The sequence below is a fragment of the Aethalodelphis obliquidens genome, unplaced genomic scaffold (genome assembly GCF_003676395.1).
Source record: "Aethalodelphis obliquidens isolate GAN/ISIS:26980383/991018 unplaced genomic scaffold, ASM367639v1 scaffold6, whole genome shotgun sequence".
Lineage (NCBI taxonomy): Eukaryota > Metazoa > Chordata > Mammalia > Artiodactyla > Delphinidae > Aethalodelphis > Aethalodelphis obliquidens.
In genome coordinates, this window is record NW_020837950.1 from 23,232,489 (window position 1) to 23,253,962 (window position 21,474).

The window sequence follows — 21,474 nt, forward strand, 5'->3', positions numbered from 1 at the left end:
ACTTTATTTTGCTTTGTTTTTCAGGTTGAGAGAAATAACCATGCAGTTGTATACTAAGAGGAGTGATTCAATAGAAATGGGAAAATTGATGATGGAAAAACTAACAATTGCACTGCCTTTGAGTACCGAGGGAAGATGAGTTTCAGTGTCCAAATGCAGGGACTGGCTTTGTTATAAATAAAAGCACGGGCAGTTTATCCATAACAAGAGGAAGGGAAAGCTGAATATATGGGTGCAGAGGCAGGTAGGTGGAATATGTGTGATGGAGGGCGGTTCTCAGAACTTTGATTTTTTTCAGAAACAGGACTCAAAGTCATTACCTGAGAGAGAAGAGGTGGAGATCTGAAGAGAGAGGAGGTATGAGAAGTCCTCTAGGGGAATAGATGAATGATTGGACCAGGGAAATGAAGTAGAAATGCCAAGCAGAAGTAAGGACTCTCTTGAGGTTAAAGGTCATGAATTTAAATCAAACCAGTCATCATGATTGCATGTTTTTCTCCAGCTACTTTCAAATGTACACTGCAGCCACAGAATTGGTGGAGAGTTGTACTTAACCAGGATTAAGGTTTTGTCAGTCAATTACTACTAGAAATTGGGAGAAGCGTGAGGGAGTTGAACATGTATTCAAGAGGAAGTGATTATAATGATAGGTCATGGTATTGACATGTCTTTCACATTTGTTCTCTCTCTCTGTTCACTCAGACCTTGCTCTATAGCAAGTGCTCATTAAGGTTAGCCTGAACTGCCAGAGTTGTTCACTGCCATGAAAAGCTAATCTCTCTTCACTAATCACCGTATGCACATGGCTCATGTTTATTTTTCTCAGTCTCCTAATTCCTTGCCTTTAAGAACCAGACATTTCCTCAGAGAAAGACAAATACCATGATTTCATTTATATGTGGAATCTTAAAAAAAATAACCGCAAACAGACAAACAAAATAAAACAGAAATAGATTCATAGATACAGAGAACAAACTGACGGTAGCCAGAGGGGAGGTGGGTGGGGGGTTGAGCGAAATAGGTGAAGAGGATTAAGAAGTACAAACTTCCAGTTATAAAACAAAGGAGTCATGAGAATATAATGTACAGCGCAGGGAATACAGTCAATAATAACTGGAATAACTGTATGGTGACAGATGGTTACTAGACTTATCACGGTGATCAATTTGTAATGTATATAAATGTCAAATCACTATGTTGTACACCTGAAAATAATATACTATTGTATATCAACCATACTTCGATAAAAAAATTAAAAAATTTTTAAATTAAAGGAAAAAGAACCAGACATTTCAGATAACATTTCTATTCTGAAGCCACTGCTAAGCTGAACTACTCCCAGAATTTATTTCTCCTTTAATTGTATTTGCATGCAACATTGCATAAACGTCTATCAGAGCATTTATCAAATTATAACTATATATTTGCCTTTACCTCATTTTTCACTAAAATGTGAGCTTAATAAACATGCAACACCTTACACAGTGCCTGTATCAGAACAGACACTCAATAACTTGACATGAATAAAGGATATCTGATTGCACCTGGGCCTTTCTTGAACACCATTCAATGGCATTAAAATATGTATAACTATGGCATATTCTAATATGTCAGTATTCCTACTAAGCATATGCTAGATAAGCCAAGCGTATGGTAGAGAATTTGTCACCCAACAGAAAGATGAATTCCCGTGTCTTCTCTTTACTATATAAACATTCTTCCCTATAAATATTTTATATACTTTGGACAATAAGTTAACTTTTATAGATTGTCATGATGCTATTAAGTACTAGAACCTGAAAATGTTATTGTCAAACTACCCAATATACTTCCATGGAATAAGGGTTATCTTCTGTTTGAATACATTTTAAAACTCTGATATAATTTAAAACTTTCAGCACAATGAAGTATTTTTAAGAATTTCATGCAAAATAAAAACTAAACTTTGGAATACAAAAAAGTTGACTTATAACTCAAAACATTATTTCTGTAATGCTCAGTGTTGTTGCTTATAAAATTTAGGTAACTAACATGAGTCACTCAGAAGAGTGCCTGTGTATCCTTGTAGCATTGGCCCAGATCTTCCTTCAGGAGGGATTACTGGAGGTTTTCTCGTCTATATATGCGCACAGCAATGCCACGTGCTGTCTAATTTTGTAGCCTAGTCACAAAACCCAATAAATTGGTTATGACACAGAGCATGCCAGGAACATTAAGTTCACTCCATTACAATCAACAATTTTCCCATAGAGCAGTTATGTTGCTAGGCAGCTCTGCCAAAGGAAAGCCTATAATTAGTGACAAGAAAAGCCTTTCTTCTTTCTTATACATACATACACATACAAGTGTGCGTGCACACACGTATAGGGATAAAATTCTTTTCCCAGAGAAAAATCAGAACTCAATTTCTGATAATATTGTTTCCAATACATACAATTATAATTTTTATTACTTAAAATGAACTTCCCTCTGATAAGTCAGACTAATTGTAAAATTAGTTATTTAAAAGATATGATCATGGAAAGTATCCACATGAGGAAAATTTAATTCTGCATAATTCCCAAAGACAGAACTTACGTGTTATAATTATCCTTTTATTTATGTTATAAGGATAAAGATCCACATTACAGCTTTACAAAGTACTAAGAGTAGCAGAGGCCAGGAGATGTACGACTGAAAACATTATGTGAAATCTAAAAATAATACAATTTGGACTAAAATATGATAAAAATGGAAAATAATTGTTAAAGCACACTCCTATAGTACTTACTATCTGTGATATTAATTAACTTAATATCCAATGCTGTACATAAACACTTTAAAACAATTTCAAAACATTTTTGCCTCCCTAGCTAGAATGTAATAAGCCCATCAAAGGTGGTATCATTTACATATAAGAATCAATAAATATTTACTGATGATCAATCTGCTTTTTCTCAGAGAATGCATCCATTGTTTATAAATGGTTCTGTTTTTCAGACTTAGTCACTTATAAGTTTTCCAAGTTTATGGGGTACACAAAGATGAGTATATCCTCAAGGGCTAATTCTGGCACTATTTGGAGAAATTGTTACTACTCTCATTTAAAATGATAGCCTTACTGACCCTGTTCATCAAATGAGGCAGATATGTTGCCTGGCAAATCTCTTTTACTACCACCAAAAAGCCTTTGTAGTTGTAACTTAAAATTGACAATCCTCTTCTTTCCAGTCACCAAAGGGGATGAAATCGTCAAATTTACACTTTTTCTACCCACACACTGAAGTAGAATAGTCAACACACTATAAATCATATGATTATTGGCCTTTGGTTGATATTATAATTTATGTATTCATGTTTACTGTAATAATACTAAACATTCATGGGGGAGAAATTATAAAATAATCAAATAAGCTATAAAAAGTACTATAAATAAAAAGTATGAAAAATACTACATAGGACTTTAAAAGCATACTTTAGATGGCCATGACTTTGTGTGTTTGTGTTGGGAAGCAGGGATTCGGTCAGGGAAGGTATTTGTGAGTAAGTGATATTTTAGCTGAGAGCTGAAGGAAAAATAGGAATTTATTAGAGGAAGAGGGGAGGGTAACAGTCTTTTACATCAAAGGAATTGCAGGTCTCATGGCCCTGAGGTAGAAAGAAGTATAGTGAACTTGAGGACTAAAAGATCAGAGTGGTTGGAATACACTGTGCCAGAGTGTCAGGGCAGAGGTGAACAGTGAGGCTGAAGAGGTGGACCAGTGCACGCAGAGTCATGTAGGCTTCATGAAGGATTTTGGTCTTTTTGGTTTTAGTCTCACAAGTAACATGAATTGATTGGTGTTTTTACAAGACCACTCTGAGCAATCAGGCAAGACAAAGAAAAGAAGGCATCCAAACAGGAAAGAGAGAAATAAAATTATCTTTATTTGCAAATGATATGATCTTATATGTAGAAAATCCTAAGGATTCCACCAAAAATCTGCTAGAACTAAACAATGAATTCAGTAAAGTTGCAGGATACAAAATCAACATACAGAAAATAGCTGTGTTTCTATACACTAACAGCAAAACATCTGAAAAAGAAATAAATAATTCCATTCACTATAGTATCAAAACCAATAAAATACTAAGGAATAAGTTTAACCAAGGAGGTGAAAGATCTGTACACTGAAAAGTACAAGACTTTGATGAAAGAAACTGAAGAAGACACAAATGGAACAATATCCCATGTTCATGGATCCGAAGAATTAGCATTGTTAAAATGTCCATACTACCCAAAGCCATCTATAGATTCAATGCAATCCCTATTTAAATTCCAATGGCATTTTTTTCACAGAAATAGAAAAACAATCCTAAAATTTGTATAGAGCCACAAGAGAACCTGAGTAGCCAAAACAATCTCCAGAAAGAATAACAAAGCATCATACTTCCTGATTTCAAGCTATGCTACAAAGCTATAGTAATCAAAATAGTATAGCACTGGCATAAAAATAGACACACAAGCCAACGGAACAGAATTGAGAGCCCAGAAATAAACCACACATAAATAGTCAAGTAATATTTGACAAGGGAGCCACGAATACTCAATGGAGAAAGGATAGTATCTTCAATAATAAATAGGGTTGGGAAAACTGGATAACCACATGCAGAAGAATGAAATTAGACTCGTATCTTACCCCACTCACAAAAATGAACGTGAAATGGATTTAAGACTTAAATGTAAGACCTGTACCATAAAACTCCTAGAAAAAAACACAGAAAAAAAGCTCCTTGACTTCACAGAGATTTTCTGGATATGACAGTAAAACCACAAGCAACAAAAGCCAAATAAATAAGTGGGACTACATCAAACTAAAAAGCTTCTGTAAAGCAAAAGAAATAAACAACAAAATGAAAAGGATGGGAGGATGGGAGAAAATATTTCCAAATCATATATCTGATAAGGGGTTAATATCCAAAATATATTAAGAATTCTTACAACTCAATAGCAAAAAAACAAAAAAAACCCAATTAAAAAATGGGCAGAGGAACTGAATAGAAGTTTTCCAAAGAAGACATACAAATGGCCAACAGGTACATGAAAAGGTAGTCAACATCAATAATCATCAGGGAAATGCAAGTCAAAACCACAATATGTTATCACCTCAGAGCTGTTAAAATGGCTATCATCAAAAAGACAAGACAAAGAAAGACAAGTATTGGGGAGGGTACAGAGAAAAGTGAACCCTAGTGCACTGTTGGCGGGAATGCAAGTTGGTACAGCCACTACAGAAAATAAATATGGAGGTTACTCAAACCTGCTCTCCACAGAGGTCTGCCCTATGAGTTGAAGGCAGGGAGTCCCTGACTTCTTGGCTGCATTCTTCTGGAATTTAGCATCTGCAACACAGAGCTGAGGAGTGTGAGAAATACTGGTTACCTGACCCTCATATAGAGATACTGCAGACCTTGACTAGAAGTTATAGGGAAACGGAACCCCATCTTCCTGGCCACACTCAGCTGAATTGAAGCTTCCATCATGATGATCTGGGGGTGAGGGAAGGGAGAGAGTGCATCACGACTCAAGTGCTACAGACTGTTCTGAGATTTAGTAGCTTTTCTTGAATAAATGTTTTTTGGTTTTTTTTGTTGTTGTTGTTGCTGTCTTCATGTATGACCTTAACACAGATTCCAGATTTTTTTTTTTTTTTTCTTTTGCGGTACACGGGCCTCTCACTGTTGTGGCCTCTCCTGTTGCGGAGCACAGGCTCCGGACGCGCAGGCTCAGCAGCCATGGCTCACGGGCCTAGCCGCTCCGTGGCATGTGGGATCTTCCCGGACCAGGGCATGAACCCATGTCCGCTGCATCGTCAGGCGGACTCTCAACCACTGTGCCACCAGGGAAGCCCCAGATACTTTAAATATTTTTGTTTTTTAAATAATTTTCACTGATTTTGATTTTTCTGCTAGGGATGGTTCTGTGGACCTCCTTATGATACAATACCAAAACTAATCATTTCCACTCAATATTTCTTAAGTATGGAAACAAACATTAATATATAAATGAAGCATTAACTTTACTGTACATTCAAAATTTTACTGAGTACTAAGAATTAGGTACCAGGCTACATATTAGCTAGATAAGTAAATAAACTTTTAGATTTTTAGATCTAAAAATAAACTTTTAGATTATGTTGAAGAATGGGATTTTAAATCTTTACTGTTTTTTAAAATTAAAAAAATTAATGGCACATTTAAAATCACTGAAACTTCCTTAAAATTATTTCAAATTTTAGCTTTATAAATAAATTTTATAAAATTGTTGGAATTTAGTTCTTGGAATATATGATTAATTAAACCTTCTTGAGAGAATCTTATTTAACTCTTTTCTTAAACAGACGCACAACTACCACCACTATTACCAATTAGAAACCTGCTAATCCAGACAGCTGGGACTGATTTACATTTAATGAAGCAGAAATTGTCATGTGGAATCTAGATATTTTCTCCATGACACATGTTGACATTCACTCAAAATCAAATTATTAATCTTCTATCTATCTATCTATCTATGTGTGTGTGATCTTTAAAAAAAGTATTATTTAAGCAATTCTACATAAATTTCATATTTCCTATTTGTGGTAAGATGTTTTTATTTTAGTAGATATGAAAAAGACCTAGGTAAATCCAAACACCCACAATATCAGCACATAAAATGATCAAAGAGGAATCACAATGCTTCAAACTGATTTCAAAACATTTATTTATTTATTCAAGGCCTTTAATAGAAAACTATCATGTAAAATGCTTTCTCTGAACGTCTTGGGATGACTGAAATCTGAACTGGACATTCAATTTAAGAATCCGTGCCTAATCAAAAACTCTACAAACAATAAATGCTGGAGAGGGTGTAGAGAAAAGGGGACCCTCCTACACTGTGGTGGGAATGTAAATTGGTACAGCCACTATGGAGAACAGTATGGAGGTTCCTTAAGAAACTAAAAATAGGGTTACCATATGATCCAGCAATCCCACTCCTGGGCATATATCTGGAGAAAACCATAATTCGAAAAGATACACATACCCCAATGTTCATTGCAGCACTATTTACAACAGCCAGGACTTGGAAGCAACCTAAATGTCCATTGACGGAAGAAAGGATAAAGAAGATGTGGTACATATATACAATGGAATATTACTCAGCCATAAAAAAAGAATGAAATAATGCCATTTGCAGCAACACGGATGGACCTAGAGGTTGTCATACTGAGTGAAGTCAGTCAGACAAAGACAAATATCATATGATATTGCTTATATGTGGAATCTAAAAAAAAAAGGTACAAATGAGCCTATTTACAAAACAGAAATAGAGTCACAGATGTAGAAAACAAACTTATGGTTACGGGGGGGGAGGGATAAATTAGGAGATTGGGATTGACATATATACACTACTATATATATATACAGATAACTAATAAGAGCCTACTGTACAGCACAGAGAACTCTACTCATACTCTGAAATGACCTATATGGGAATAGAATGTAAAAAAGAGTTGATACATGTATAAAAAAAAAAATCTGTGCATATACCTCTCCTGGTTGGAGCAGATATGTAGCTCTTATTCTCCTACCTAGTCCCATGTAAGAACAAAAATTAACCTTATCCCAAACTTAGAACATTTAATTAGATAAAAAATAAACATAGTGGATTTCAGGAAGATTCAGTTAACAAAAGAGATATCTTCTAAAGTATCCTGAGTTAGAGAACTTAAAACAAGAACATTACATATTTTAATTTTTCAACTTACCTGATATAAGTAATCTTCAAATACAAAATAATAATCATCATTGCTTGCTGTCAATTTCACATCCTATAATTAAAAGTAGAGAGCACTGAAGAGAACCTAAATGAATATGTCTATAGTACTAAGACATAAAGGCAACATCTAGAAATAATACTGCAATGATTTTATTTTTATGTATGATTATAAACTTCTCAATTAGATTTTATCACTAGAATTATCACAGGTAAACTTATAAATTTACTTGACTAATATAAGTGACACATTATTTGACTACAAATTGTTCACAGTCTTTTTGGTTCCATTAGTAATTCTTTATTATTTATTTCAATTTTATCTCCTTTAAATCTAATATTTAGGTGTCTTAAAATTAGAAAAGGAGATGCAATCACAACATCCAAAAGCAACCATAGCAATCTGGCCTCAAATTACTGTTCCAATCTCATCTTCCACTATTCAGACCCACATTCTTGCCATTCCCTCAAAATACCAAAAATCTTTCATGTTTTTGTGATTTTTCACTTGCAAGTCATTGCTTGCTAACAAACAAACAAACAAACTAGACAATGTTTATCTTCAATCTCACCAGCAAGAAAACATACATAGTAGAAATATCGGAACAGTTACAAAGAAATATTGCAGGAATCTATGATAATATTGCTCAACCTACAAAATTCAATCAGACTATTGATCAAAGCAGCAATTACAGGAGGATGAAATGAGCTGTGGATGACTCTGGAGGTAGTGAATGTGTGCTACGCTTGGGAAAACTGAAAGACGCAGACTAAGAGGAAAGAAAGGAGCCAGTCTAAGTCACAACGTGGGCAGAGGCAGAGACCATGCAATCTCAACGAGGATGATATTGCCTCTAAGGGGTGAGACTTCGTTCCTGGGGATCAAAAACTTTTACATAGTACAATGGTTTGTGGACCTCCAAAGCTTATCCTTACCCACCAAAATCTTATTCTTTGGTATTTAATTTTTTTTATATTAGAGAAAATTTTCTCTTTAGGGATAATAATGAAGAAAAGGTTGAGAAACACTGATATAAACTGACAGGTCAACTGTCCATCATAGCAAGTGGTGGAAAACTGTAGATGGTGTGGATTCAAGGCAAGTTTGTGGGAAAAAAACACAGTCCAGAGAGAACCATTAGATATTTTAGCTTAGGGAGGGTTTGATGGTGTTCTGTATATAAGCATTGCCTTGTTTCATTAATTTCTTTAATCACTAAAATAATTCTACTTTACTTTCAGTTAAATTAAAAATGAGCCTTTGCCAAAGGGACTTGTAATGAAACTTCAAATAATTTAAAAATGCTCATTTCGTCAAGGGGTGACTTTAATAATGTTTGGAGTTGTTCCAATAAGATCAGCAGAACTCAACTAATACAAGTCAGAAACAACCAGAGACAGATATCTTCCTAAAAACACTCATGTTGTGGACAGTCAGGATTGATTCTAGCAGAACTTATATTCAATTCTTCAGACACAAACTGTTTACCACTTTCTCATGACAGATTTGTTTTTTACTGATTCTAACTGAAATTCATGTTGGCAGCAAAGAGAACTCTCATGTTAGCACTCTTGGATTTTTTGAACAACTTCTCTTGTTGAGTCTTCTCTCATTTGAACAGAAAGGAGATTGAAGGTCTTAAAGCCCAAAAGATCTCTTAGGCTGTTGTTAAAATAATCCCCTGAGCACAATCATTAGACCTCAAAGTTAATAGTAGTACCTGTGATCCAAATCTACGTAAAAACTTCTGTGAGAGTCAAGACTTTTCATCAAAAGACTGCATCCTCTTAAATTTCCTCATCTTTTCTCTCTGTAGAGCACAGTGGTTAAAGGTACGGTTGTGAAGTCAGATTACCTAGATTCAAATCTTGGCTTTGCTATTTAATATATGAATTTAAACAAATTTCTTTACTCTTTCTTTACCTCAGTTCCCTCATCTGTAAAATGGTAAAATGATAGTACTTCCTGTTTTGCTACAACACATGTATCAATATGTGGCTGGTGAGTAAGGGAATGATGGCAGTATAACATGAAAATTGTGTTCGTTCATATGCAATTTTTCTTTAAAACAGGGAAGCCAGAACAGCAGAAGTAGAATTATAACCTTCAGCAGGAAAGGACAAAGTCTTCCACAGGCATGAGCCCTTATAACTGTATTTCAAGAGAATGGAAAATGAATGATTGCACGGGGGCCCCCTCTCCAGAGAGGCACACCCCCAGCCTTGCACATCTCTTAGCTTCTGCACTTCCTCTTGTGCCCACCTGAAAAGCAGCCCCAGTGGTGCTGTGCACCACTTCTATCTGCATTACTTTAGCATTTACACTTTATTATTTTTGTACATTTTTAATAACTCCTGCAGGAGCAGCCTGCCTGAGTTGTCCAATTCATCTCCCAATTATTGTTTCTGTTAGCACTTTAGTTACAAAAGTGCTATTTTTCCTATAATCTCTTATTTTTAAGCATGATTTTGCAGAATGCAAGTTTTTTCCAGGAAAAAATGCATTTATCATTTACAGTCCAAATGCTGGTATCTACCACCCAAGGTAGCTAACAGGATCAGATGACAATCTATGTAAAGAGTTTGGAACAATGTATGGCACATAGTAAGCAATCATTAAATGCTAGTAGTCATTGTTATAATTAACTTTGGTTATGTTTTACCCAGATAAATTTTTAGGTTCTTCTCTCCCCTGTTTCTGAGATCTGGAATAATATGCCCGTCTCCTCTATCTTACAAGTTCTAAATCTAAAATCCAAGTCTTTTAAACAACCCAATCATTAATCCAGAATCAGTCATATCCTATACCACGTTTTCAGCATCTGCATCTTGTCTCAATATCAGATGCCTGGAAACAAAAATTCAATGAATCCTTATCATAAAATTTGAGACGTGCTTAACTATATGTCTAGAAACTAAAAGAAATTAAAAATAAAACATGACTTCAAAATAATAAAATAAATAAGCAGGCCCTAAAGACTGTGAGACAAATAAGATAAAAAAAATCCATAATCTCATTTTCCTTTTAGTTTCTTTTTATGTAGTTTGTGTGGAAAACTTGAATTATAAGGACAGGAAATGCTTATCATTCTCTTAATCAATAAATGGGAGGGTCAGGAAAGGATTATAAGGACAGTTTCAACGAGAAGGAGGATAACATTGAATAGAAACTGCAGATTTTGAAGGTCAAACTTAACTTTGTAAGTATAATGATCACTTAAAATTATTTTTCAAGTTTAATATGTATCATCATGCATAGTGCAGTCCCTACATGTTGAAGACTCAATAATTGCTTAATGATATCAATGAAATGGAAAAACTATGTATACTTTTACTTACTTTATAAATTAAACTGTCCACCAAAAGGTCATGTTGTATCACATTAGTCTTAAGCTGCTCATAATACAAGATATCCTAGATTTAAAAGTTAAACAAACAAAAACATTAAAAGTCAATCACATTTTAAAGTCAGCCTCAAATAAATAATGCCTTTAATAAATAATGATCATTAATAGTATTATAAACACTAAGAGGATAAGGATTTTTTTTTTTAATTTGTTTATTTTTGGCTGCATTGGGGCTTTGTTGCTGCATGCCATCTTTCTCTAGTTGCGGCCATCAGGGGCTACTCTTCGTTGTGGTGCATGGGCTTCTCATTGCGGTGGCTTCACAGGTTTCTCGTTGCGGTGGCTTTTTTTGTTGTGGAGCATGGGCTCTAGGCGCATGGGCTTCAGTAGTTGTGGCTCGCGGGCTCTAGAGCACAGACTCAGTAGCTGTGGTGCGTGGGCTCAGTTGCTCCGCAGCATGTGGGATCTTCCCGGACCAGGGCTTGAGCCTGTGTCCTCTGCATTGGCAGTCCAATTCCTAACCACTGCCCCACCAGGGAAGTTCCCAGGACTTTTTTTTATTCACTACTACAGTCTCCATGCCTGGCCAATAGTAGATGATCAATAAATATACCTAATCCCATCCCTTAGGATAAAATCTGCTACCTGGTGGGTATTTAATCAATGTTTGCTAAATTGATTAACTGTAATTTAATAGCAAATGCAGGACTTCCCTGGTGGTGCAGTGGTTAAGAATCGCCTGCCAATGCAGGGGACATGGGTTCGAGCCCTGGTCCAGGAAGATCCCACATGCCGTGGAACAACTGAGCCCACGTGCCACAACTACTGAAGCCCGAGTGCCTAGAGCCTATGCTCCGCAAGAGAAGCCACTGCAATGAGAGGACCGTGCACCACAACGAAGAGTAGCCCCCGCTCACTGCAACTAGAGAAAGCCCGTATGCAGCAACGAAGACCCAACGCAGCCCAAAATAAATAAATTTTTTTTTTTTAAAAAAGAAAAATGTAGCAAATGCAGTATTTATTAAGTAATTACTAGGTGTCAGGAACTGTTTTACACATGAGTTAATCTATTTAATCCCACTACACATGAGTTAATCTATTTAATCCCATACCAACAAAATAAAACTGTTCAACAATGATTATTATTCCCATTTACATTTGAGAAATTAAGGCCCAGAGAAAGAAGTAACTTGCTGTCCAAGGCCACAAAGGTAGTAAGATTTGATCCCGGGAAAGCCCTGAAACCTATATAAAAACCCAGAATGACTACACTATACTGCCTTTCTAATATCTAAATTATTATAAAATAAAAAAGTTTAAACATACTAAATCAGCCCTGGTAGTAAAAGTAATCATAGAGCATATGAAAAACATCAGGGTTTTTTTTTTAGATTAAAAATCCTTTATTATTCATTTTTTAGTTCAAAATATAATGATTATAACTATACAGAATCCTATGCAGTTAACCTGTACATGATTTAAGCACAGCTTGAAAAGATACATAAATTTCCAAGAGATAATGAGAAACACTCTCATCTCATCTGGCTAATGGACAATAATAAGGGTTTAGGACTTTTAATGACATTGATCAATAGAATCAGCAGTGTACTTTTCTTTACATCTGAGTCCAGGTTTTTAGAAAAGTAAATAAAAATCAGTTATAGCACAGGGAACTCTGCTCAATATTCTGTAATAACCAAAATGGGAAAAGAATTTGAAAAAGAATAGATACATGTATATGTATAACTGAATCACTTTGCTGTACACCTGAAACTAACACACTGATAAGCAATGATACTCCAATATAAAATAAAAATTTTAAAAAATTGTAATAGCAAAAAAATCAGTTTTTAAAAAATAAAAGAATATGGTATTATATTAGAAAATCTAACTCTAAACAGTGATAAGATTTGGCTAATGTTTAATTTAATAGAGAATAAGAAATAAGAAGGAAGAGAGGAAAGATAGGAAGAAGAGAAAAGGGGAGGAAAGGAAAAAGAAGAAAAGACAGGGGAAGGCAGAGAGGGAGGAGGGACATAAGACGTAATCCAGTTAAGCATCAGGCTAATAGTTGGTCGGGGTGTTCATAATAAATAATAAAGGTTAAAAAAAAAAGGTTAAGACTAAATGGGTAGTAGTTGTGTTAAAGAGAGATGGAAATATCATCTCACTACTTCAGCTGATCCCTGTGTTCCTCCAAATCCCTCCATCCATGTCTTGGGCATTTTAGCCCTGGTTTCCACCCATATCCAAATACTGCTTGGCTCCATCAGTACATCCCAGCCTACGTGATTCTTTCTGAAGACATTCCCTCAAATAAGAGTTGTGAGACAGGTTCGTCTGGGACAAAGAAGAATATCTGTTGCATGCAGCTGCCTTGGCAGGGTGGCGTCCAACCCTGTTTCCTGAAACACGATTTCTTTGTCTTGAAAGATGCTTAATACACAGTTCTCTGATTTGAGGCAAAGTGCTCTTTGCATAAAGATTATCTGGGGATTTACTGGCTATTTTTAGTCATTTTAATTTTAATTAAAAAGCCTTACTTTGTTCTCATTCATGTTGTTTTGATTTCTTACCTAAAGCAAAATTATTTTACTATTTTATTTACCTTCTATTGTATTTATTAAATCCATCTCTCTGGCTAGAATAAAAAAACATTTTTAAAGGCAGGAACAGCACCTAATTCAAACACCAATCCTTGACAACGGGCAAAGGGCATAGTATTATACTTTAATGTCTTCTAGGGAACACAGTGGAAAAGCTAAGATGCTTAGAGTTATGTCTCTTTTTAAAAATAAAATAAGTTTAAAATTACAAACTGATATATGACCATTAAAATAAGTGAAACAATCTAAAGCTGGATAAAGAAAAAGTTAATAACCTTTTCTTCTTCCCTGCCACCACACTGAAGAAACTAATGTTATTTGTATTGTATTTGTAACATTATTTGTAATTTGTATTCTTCCATACTTTTCTCCATGCTTATAAAAATATATAATATTTAAGGGTTTTAGTTGTTTTTTTTAACATAAAATGGAATCATTCTATACTTATTTTTCAGTTTCTAGTGTATATCATGGTCATCTCTCTATGTCTTTTTAATAACTACATACACTTTAATATTTTTGAAGCTGTGCTACAGATGTATCACAATTTATTTAACCATTCCTTTAGCCTATAGATGACTACTCAGGTTGTTTCTAGTTGTTTGTCACTACAAATACTGCAATAAATATCCTCATGCACATATGCCTTTGTATCTATGGGATAAACTGGCAAAGGTAGGATTGTAGGCTGAAGGCCATATATATATATATATATATACACACACACACACGCACATATTTCTTTAGTTGGACTACAAATTGTCTAACTACTTTCCAAAAAAGTATCAATTCAAATTCCCACCAGCAACCCATGAGAGCACAAAGTTTACCTATATCCTCACCATTTTAACTTTTCCATGGATGAAAAATGGTTATCTTCCTGTTGTATTAATTTGCACTTTCCCAAATACTAATAAAGTTGACATTCTTTCATGTGCTTACTGGTCATTTGAATTTCCACTTCAATGACTTACATATTTTTCTATTAGATTACATTTATTTTATTAATTTGTCAGGCTCTTTATTGATAATGAGGATTAACCTTTTGTCATTTGTGTTACAAATACTTTTTCTTCAAATTAATGTGTTGTTTGATTTTTGTTTATGGTATTCATTGACAAATTTAAAAAAAATTCTTTATGGCTTTGGATTTTCTTGCTTCCCTTAGGCAAGGCTCTCCTACATCACATGTTTATACAAATATTTTTCTAGTTTTTTCTAAAATTGATTTTTTTTTTTTTTTTTTTTTTTTTGCGGTACGCGGGCCTCTCACTGTTGTGGCCTCTCCCGCTGTGGAGCACAGGCTCCGGACGCGCAGGCTCCGCGGCCATGGCTCACGGGCCCAGCCGCTCCACGGCATGTGGGATCTCCCGGACCGGGGCATGAACCCGTGTCCCCTGCATCGGCAGGCGGACTCCCAACCACTGCGCCACCAGGGAAGCCCCTAAAATTGATATTTTTAATTTAAATGTTTATAACCTACCTGGAATTTATTTTTATATATGGTAAGCCAAAGGTCTGAGTTTTCTTTCAGAAGGATGGTTATCAGCATCCTTTATTAAATAAACCATGCATTTCCAATTGAAATAAAACTCCAACACCTCTCTATCAGAAATAGATTCAGCAGGCAGAAAATCAGTAAGGTCGAAGTTGAACTCAACAACACCATCAATCAACTGGATATGATGGACACCTGTACACTACTTTATCCAATAACAGTAGAATACACATTCCTCTCAAACTCACATGGAACATTCACTAAGATAGACCACATTCTGGGTCATAAAACATAGCCTTAACAAATTTAAAAGAATAGAAATCATACAATGTCTGCTCTCAGACCACAGTGGAATTAAACTAGAAATCAATAACAAAAAGATAACTGGAAAATCCCCAAATACAGGGAGATTAAACAACATACTTCTAAATAACACATGGGTCAAAGAAGAAATCTCAAGAGAAAGTTAAAAATATTTTGAACTAAATGAAAAGGTAACTTATCAAAATTTGTGGGATGCAGTAAAAGCAGTGCTTAGATGGAAATTTATAGAATTGAATGCATGCATAAATTAGAAAACAAGAAAGATCTAAAAATCAATAATCTAAGTTTCCACCTTAGGAAACTAGAAAAAGAAGAACAAATTAAATTGAAAGTAAGCAGAAGAAGAGAAATGATAAGAATTAGAGCAGAAATAAATGAAATTGAAAACAGGAAATCAATAGAGAAAAAAATTGAAACAAAAAGCTAGTTCTTTGAAAAGATCAATAAAACGAATGAGCCTTTAGCCAGGCTAACTAAAAAAAAGAAGAGAAAGGACACAAATTACCCAAATCAGAAATGAAGGAGGGTACATCACTACAGATCCTATGGACATTAAAAGGATAATAAAGGTATATACTATGAACAATTCTCTGTCCACAAATTTGATAACCTAGATGAAATGGATCAATTACTTGAACAAGACAGAATTTGCTGAAACTCACACAAGAAGAAACAGACAATCGGAATAGGCCTACATCTATTAAAGTAATTGATTTAATAATTAATAAGTGTCTAAAACAGACAGTACCAGGCCCAGAGGGCCTCATTGGTGAATTCTACCAAACATTTAAGGAAGAAATTCTGCCAGTATTCTACAATCTCCTTCAGAGGACAGAAGCAGAAGGAATACTTCTTAATTCATTTTATGAGGCCAACATTACCCTAATACCAAAGACATTATAAAACAAGAATTTATAAAATATAACAATTACCAATAATGTAATAGGATATTTCAAGAGTATTTTGTATAAGCTTTGGCAAAATAGATATTTAACAGTAATAAATTATGATTATAAAAAGCAATCTTTGAAAAGCAAAATAGCCCAAATTTTTAGCATCAGAGAATATTTAAATTTTAGTGTATGTATCTATTTTATATTTTATGCAGACTTACACACTATCTCTTTAACTAAAGAAAAAAGGAAATATACTCTCAGGAAGTCAAAGAACTCACAGAACATTCCTAACAGTTTATACTTAATTGTTCATTAAGCATTTAGATGAGCTGACCATTTCTAGACGCTGTACAAGATACTGACTTTATAGATGATGAAGAAGAAAAAAATCCCTGTCCTCAGTTACTCAATCTAGAAAGGGAGGCAGCCAAATAAAGTAAGAAGTATGGTATATGTTTCTCTGTCTTTAGGTCTTTGCTCCTGCACTGGTTATGGTGGGAGAAAAATGAAGTAAGTATCTAAGAGTAGCAGTGATGGAGTTGGGAGAAGACAAGGTAGAGGAGATATTAGGAAGGCTTCTCAGAAAAGGTGATGGAATAAACTGCACGTGAAAGAAAAGTAGAATATCCAAGAAGACAAAAGTCTGACAAGGTTTTTTTTTTTTTAGGTGGGAAGAGAGATAATTCAGCATCTCTTGGATGACCACAAATAAATTGAGGTAAAGATTATACCTTTTCTTTTAGATATCATGAGTCTGATACACTTTCAGACCATGTATTAGAGTTCTGCAGGAAACTGGAAATAAAGGTTTTAGGCTTAAGACAAAGTTTGGTTGAAAACAGAGTTGAAGCCATTATGGAAAAGGTGACTGTGGATGAGACAGTCCAGGGAAAATGTGCAGGGTGAAAAGAGGATCAAAATTGAATTCTGAGAAATACAAGCACTTGAGGTCTAGCAGGCGAACCCAAATGCAGACTTAAAAAAAAAGAAAAAAAAAAAAAAGAAAAAGAGGGAAAGAAGAACTAAGAAAACAGGATGAACTAAATTAAAGACCAAGAATATTTCAAGGGCAGAATAGATAATAGTATCAAATGCAGTAGATGTAAAGACTAAAATGTATCCACTGTTCCTTGGTAACTTTAGCTAGGACAGTTATAGTCATGTAGTGGGGTGTACGCCAGACTATGGTAGACTGAGTGATTAATGGGATTAAGGAAGTAGGAGCATCTAGCATAGACTTTTCTTGCACAAGGTTTAGATGTAAAAGTAGAGGCAAGAACAGGTGCTGATGCAAGTAAGTTTACAGGTTTGGTGGAAGGAATTTGAACGAGTTCCTTCTGATGACTTCTGTTTTCTCTGGTTAGGAGAAGGTGAGATCTTTTGCTAAGACTCTGAAAGTGGCTGAGGAGAGTGAAGGACAGAAACAGGCACTGGGAAGACAAGATGAGCTGACCAGAAAGATCTAGGATGGTCAGGCATTATTGCAGACCTTTAGGTCAGGTTGTGGAGAACCTTATTGTGAAATCACTAAAGGAAATCTTAAATGTTAATACTCATCTTGGCTATCTTATCAGTAAGCAAGAACCTAGAGCAAAGTATAAGACAATTTTCTACTTTTAATTAGCAAACTGAAATTAAGCAAAAAGATTTAAATATGAATGTTTACTAAATATGGATATTTTGATCCAGAGATCTAGAGAGCTGTAGAAAAGAAAATATATAAAAGCAATTCTTTAAAACTTATCACATATTTTCTTAAAAAGAGAAAAAAATCAAAGTTAAATAACGTTCTAGTAAAAGTACTAAATAAATTAACTGCTAGGAACTTAAAGCATTAAATCCCAAGTCTTTCTATTGAGGTAAGATTTTAAAAATAGCTTTATGAGTGTGAAATTTGAAATATTCCATTTATCTAACTCCTCAACTATGATGCATTTGTATGTGTAGCTTATTTTAAGTGATTGGAAAGTAACTGAACAAAAAGGTCTGATAAAGTATTCTTCATAAGAAGTAAGTATTCTCCCTCTCTCTGCCTCTCGCTCTCTCCCCCTCCACCCTCTAATGTACCACCTACAACAATTATTTCGGAACCGCTATAGTTTGTTCAGGTCACACATTTACAGTGAAAATAAGTGTAAGTGATAGAAAATGTTTTATTCAATAAAATCAAGATTGCCTTCTGATAATATTAATTTCTATTTACAGATTTGCCATTTTGAATATAGAAAATCAAGATAACTTAACTCCAGAATTCAAGTGTAAAAACTGCCTTTGAACTTTATACAATCATTATCTGGGATTACTACTTTTATTCTACAACTATACTTCTGGAAAAATTCTAAATCTATTTTTGAAATGGTAGTAGTTAGTTCCTCTGCAGAGACAGGACTTGCTAACTTAGCTCCTGATCAGTGAAGTTGGTAGGTCATCTACACAGGTCAGGACAAGAACTACTACCTCTTCTACAAGAGTTGATACACTCACAAAAAATGCCCAGTGCACTCAAAACTGTTTTGTAAACTGTTACTTTTAAAGTGTCACCTCAAAACATCAGTAGTATCATTTGGTTTAAAACTGCTCTAAAATAAATCACAAGGTTTATTCTTTCAAAAAGGAAGCAAGTGATTTTTGATAGTGCTGTTCAGAGCGGGAGATTTAAAATACACACACACACACACACACACACACACACACACAAGCATGCACACATAATTTGCAAAGGTTACAGGTGTAGTTTTTATAATATATGTTAATAATGTTTGATTTTCTTAAAAACTGCATTATTATAAATTATAATTAATTTATAACATAATTACATGTAATATGTAATTACTATTGCTACCATCAATGGTGACCTGTTATATCAAGTACTGTGTTAATAAAAGACTCACATAGATTTCATTTAATTCTTTCAACCACACTGGGATATAAAAATTATTACCTATATCTAAGTATGGGTAAGTTGAAGTTTGAAGAAATTTAACTCACTCAATGACTTATTTCAAATAAGTTGAGGGAGCTAGGAGTTGAAACTAGGTCATATGATTCTAAACAAAACCCATGTTTTTAACTGCTAGGTTAGGGAACTATTAGTTTGCTATTTATTAAAATCTTTAAATAGATGACTTATAGGATCAGTGGGCTTCAGCAAAAAAAAAAAAAAAAAAAAAAAAAAATTCTCCAAAATATTTCAAAAAGAATCAATGTCTTACACTTGTTTCTTTGTTGAATCTATTACCTGTCTTTTGCTGATTTCTCTTCATATTCATTTTATTTCCTAAAATAAGATGTTCTTATACTTAGAAAAATAACATTCCCACATAATCTGTCAATTTTTAAACCCATAAAAATCATGCATATTTTGAAAGCAACTGTAGGGACAAAGTAGTCATTTACGTATATCAAGCTGTCCATCTTTATTTCTCTCTATTATAACTCCCAGTTCTACCACACATCTTCACTGATCTGAATTGGTGGACTCCACTTCTTAAGATTTTACTTATTGTTCTGTTGTATGTATAGGTTCACCCTATCCAACTAATTATTAATAACAAAAACGTCTATGTTAAGCACACAGTGATTAAATTATATGTTAATCTTATCTTAGAACTCTAAACTACAGTGAATTTGAAAATTAAAAAGGGAGTAAATATTAGACTAAGAAAAAAATATTTCTACTTTGAAAAACAAATATCAAATCTGGCCCATCCTTTTTCTTCTTACCTCAGGTTGGCTGGAAATATTCAAAATGAGAGCCCATAATTCAGCTCTCAGTGCTGTGGGACTTCCTTGTCTGATATACTGTTGAGCAGCAGCACTATCTTGTTCTGATAGAACTGTCAAAAGTATATTAAAATCTCATCAGAAAATTCATAATGTAAGAAATAACATTGAAATCTTTAAAAATCTTTTGGGAAGCTAACATTTCATCTTTATGTCTAACATAATTGCATCATATCTTGACAATCTTCTTTTACTCTCAGATTTTTGATGTGGTCTTATTTACAGCCCTGTAAGTTTCAAGCTGTAAGCTCCTCCACCTCCTACCCCACCAGGTGAAAGTTTTTAATGTAGGTACCTTGATTTCACTGTGCTTTAACTATAGCTCCATGGATGTGAAACTTGTGATGCGTATGTAGAATAATTTCTGGATTTCATCATCACATGAAGTCATAGCTACAGAAACCCTAAATTTCTTATGCATATTCTACTAAGTCATGAATGTTCTAGTATTTGGAAGTGGTATGCTATTTGAAGTATTATGACTGAGAATTCTAAAGAATGTAGATATCCATTCTATTCGATGACATTTTAGCTATCTGCCAAAATCAACAGAAGAGAGGGATTTTTAAAGAAGTAAAAACAAAAAAGATCTGATAACCTTTTAAAAAGGCCAAAAATTATTCATAAGCAGTCAAGTTCACAAAATTAATATATTATCCTTTTGTTTTCATCTTTATGTTAATGAAAATACTAGCTATTAAGTCTGGAAATTAAGCCCCCGTCCAAAACAAACAAACAAAACCAAAAAATAAAAACAAAAGAAGAAATACTAGACAACTGCTGATATTTGTCAAACAGTTTTGTTTTCTTATATTTTCTTCTTAAAAGAAAAAGGAAAAAAATCTTACACTAAATGAGAATGAAACAAAGGGACCACATGATAACTTGCAATTGTGTTTAATGAAAATATCAAATCTTACAAATGCAGTCTTCTAAATAAATAGGATTCTGAAAAATTGAACTAGGGAGTTTAGAACATGATAATATAATTGCCATAGAAGATTTATTCTGACACAAGACTTACCTGCACTTCATATTTCAAAGACAAAACAGGATTTATAAAAATAAGGAAAAGAATCTTAAAAAGATGGGGAAAATTTGTTCTCCAGAACACTAACAGCTGCTTCAGTTATTAAGCCCTACCATGGTGAACAGTCGCTGGGAAGTGTGACAGCTATTATTCTCTCCTGATGCAGGAGCATATTCCTATTAACACTAATGAGAAGGGTGTGGGCACATCAAA

The 21,474-nt window shown here is 34.2% G+C and overlaps 1 protein-coding gene across 3 annotated transcripts in view; it reads right to left on the reverse strand.

Moving 5' to 3' along the window:
* The window catches only part of TBC1D19 (TBC1 domain family member 19), a 155,522-nt gene that overhangs the window by 42,463 nt on the left and 91,585 nt on the right, over positions 1-21,474 (reverse strand). For all 3 annotated transcript variants that reach the window (XM_027103204.1, XM_027103202.1, XM_027103203.1), the window contains 3 exons: positions 20,172-20,284; positions 11,117-11,191; positions 7,770-7,832 (listed from right to left, as the gene is read on the reverse strand). In XM_027103204.1, coding sequence (XP_026959005.1) covers positions 7,770-7,832; positions 11,117-11,191; positions 20,172-20,284 — 251 coding nt within the window. The remainder of the gene's footprint in view (positions 1-7,769; positions 7,833-11,116; positions 11,192-20,171; positions 20,285-21,474) is intronic.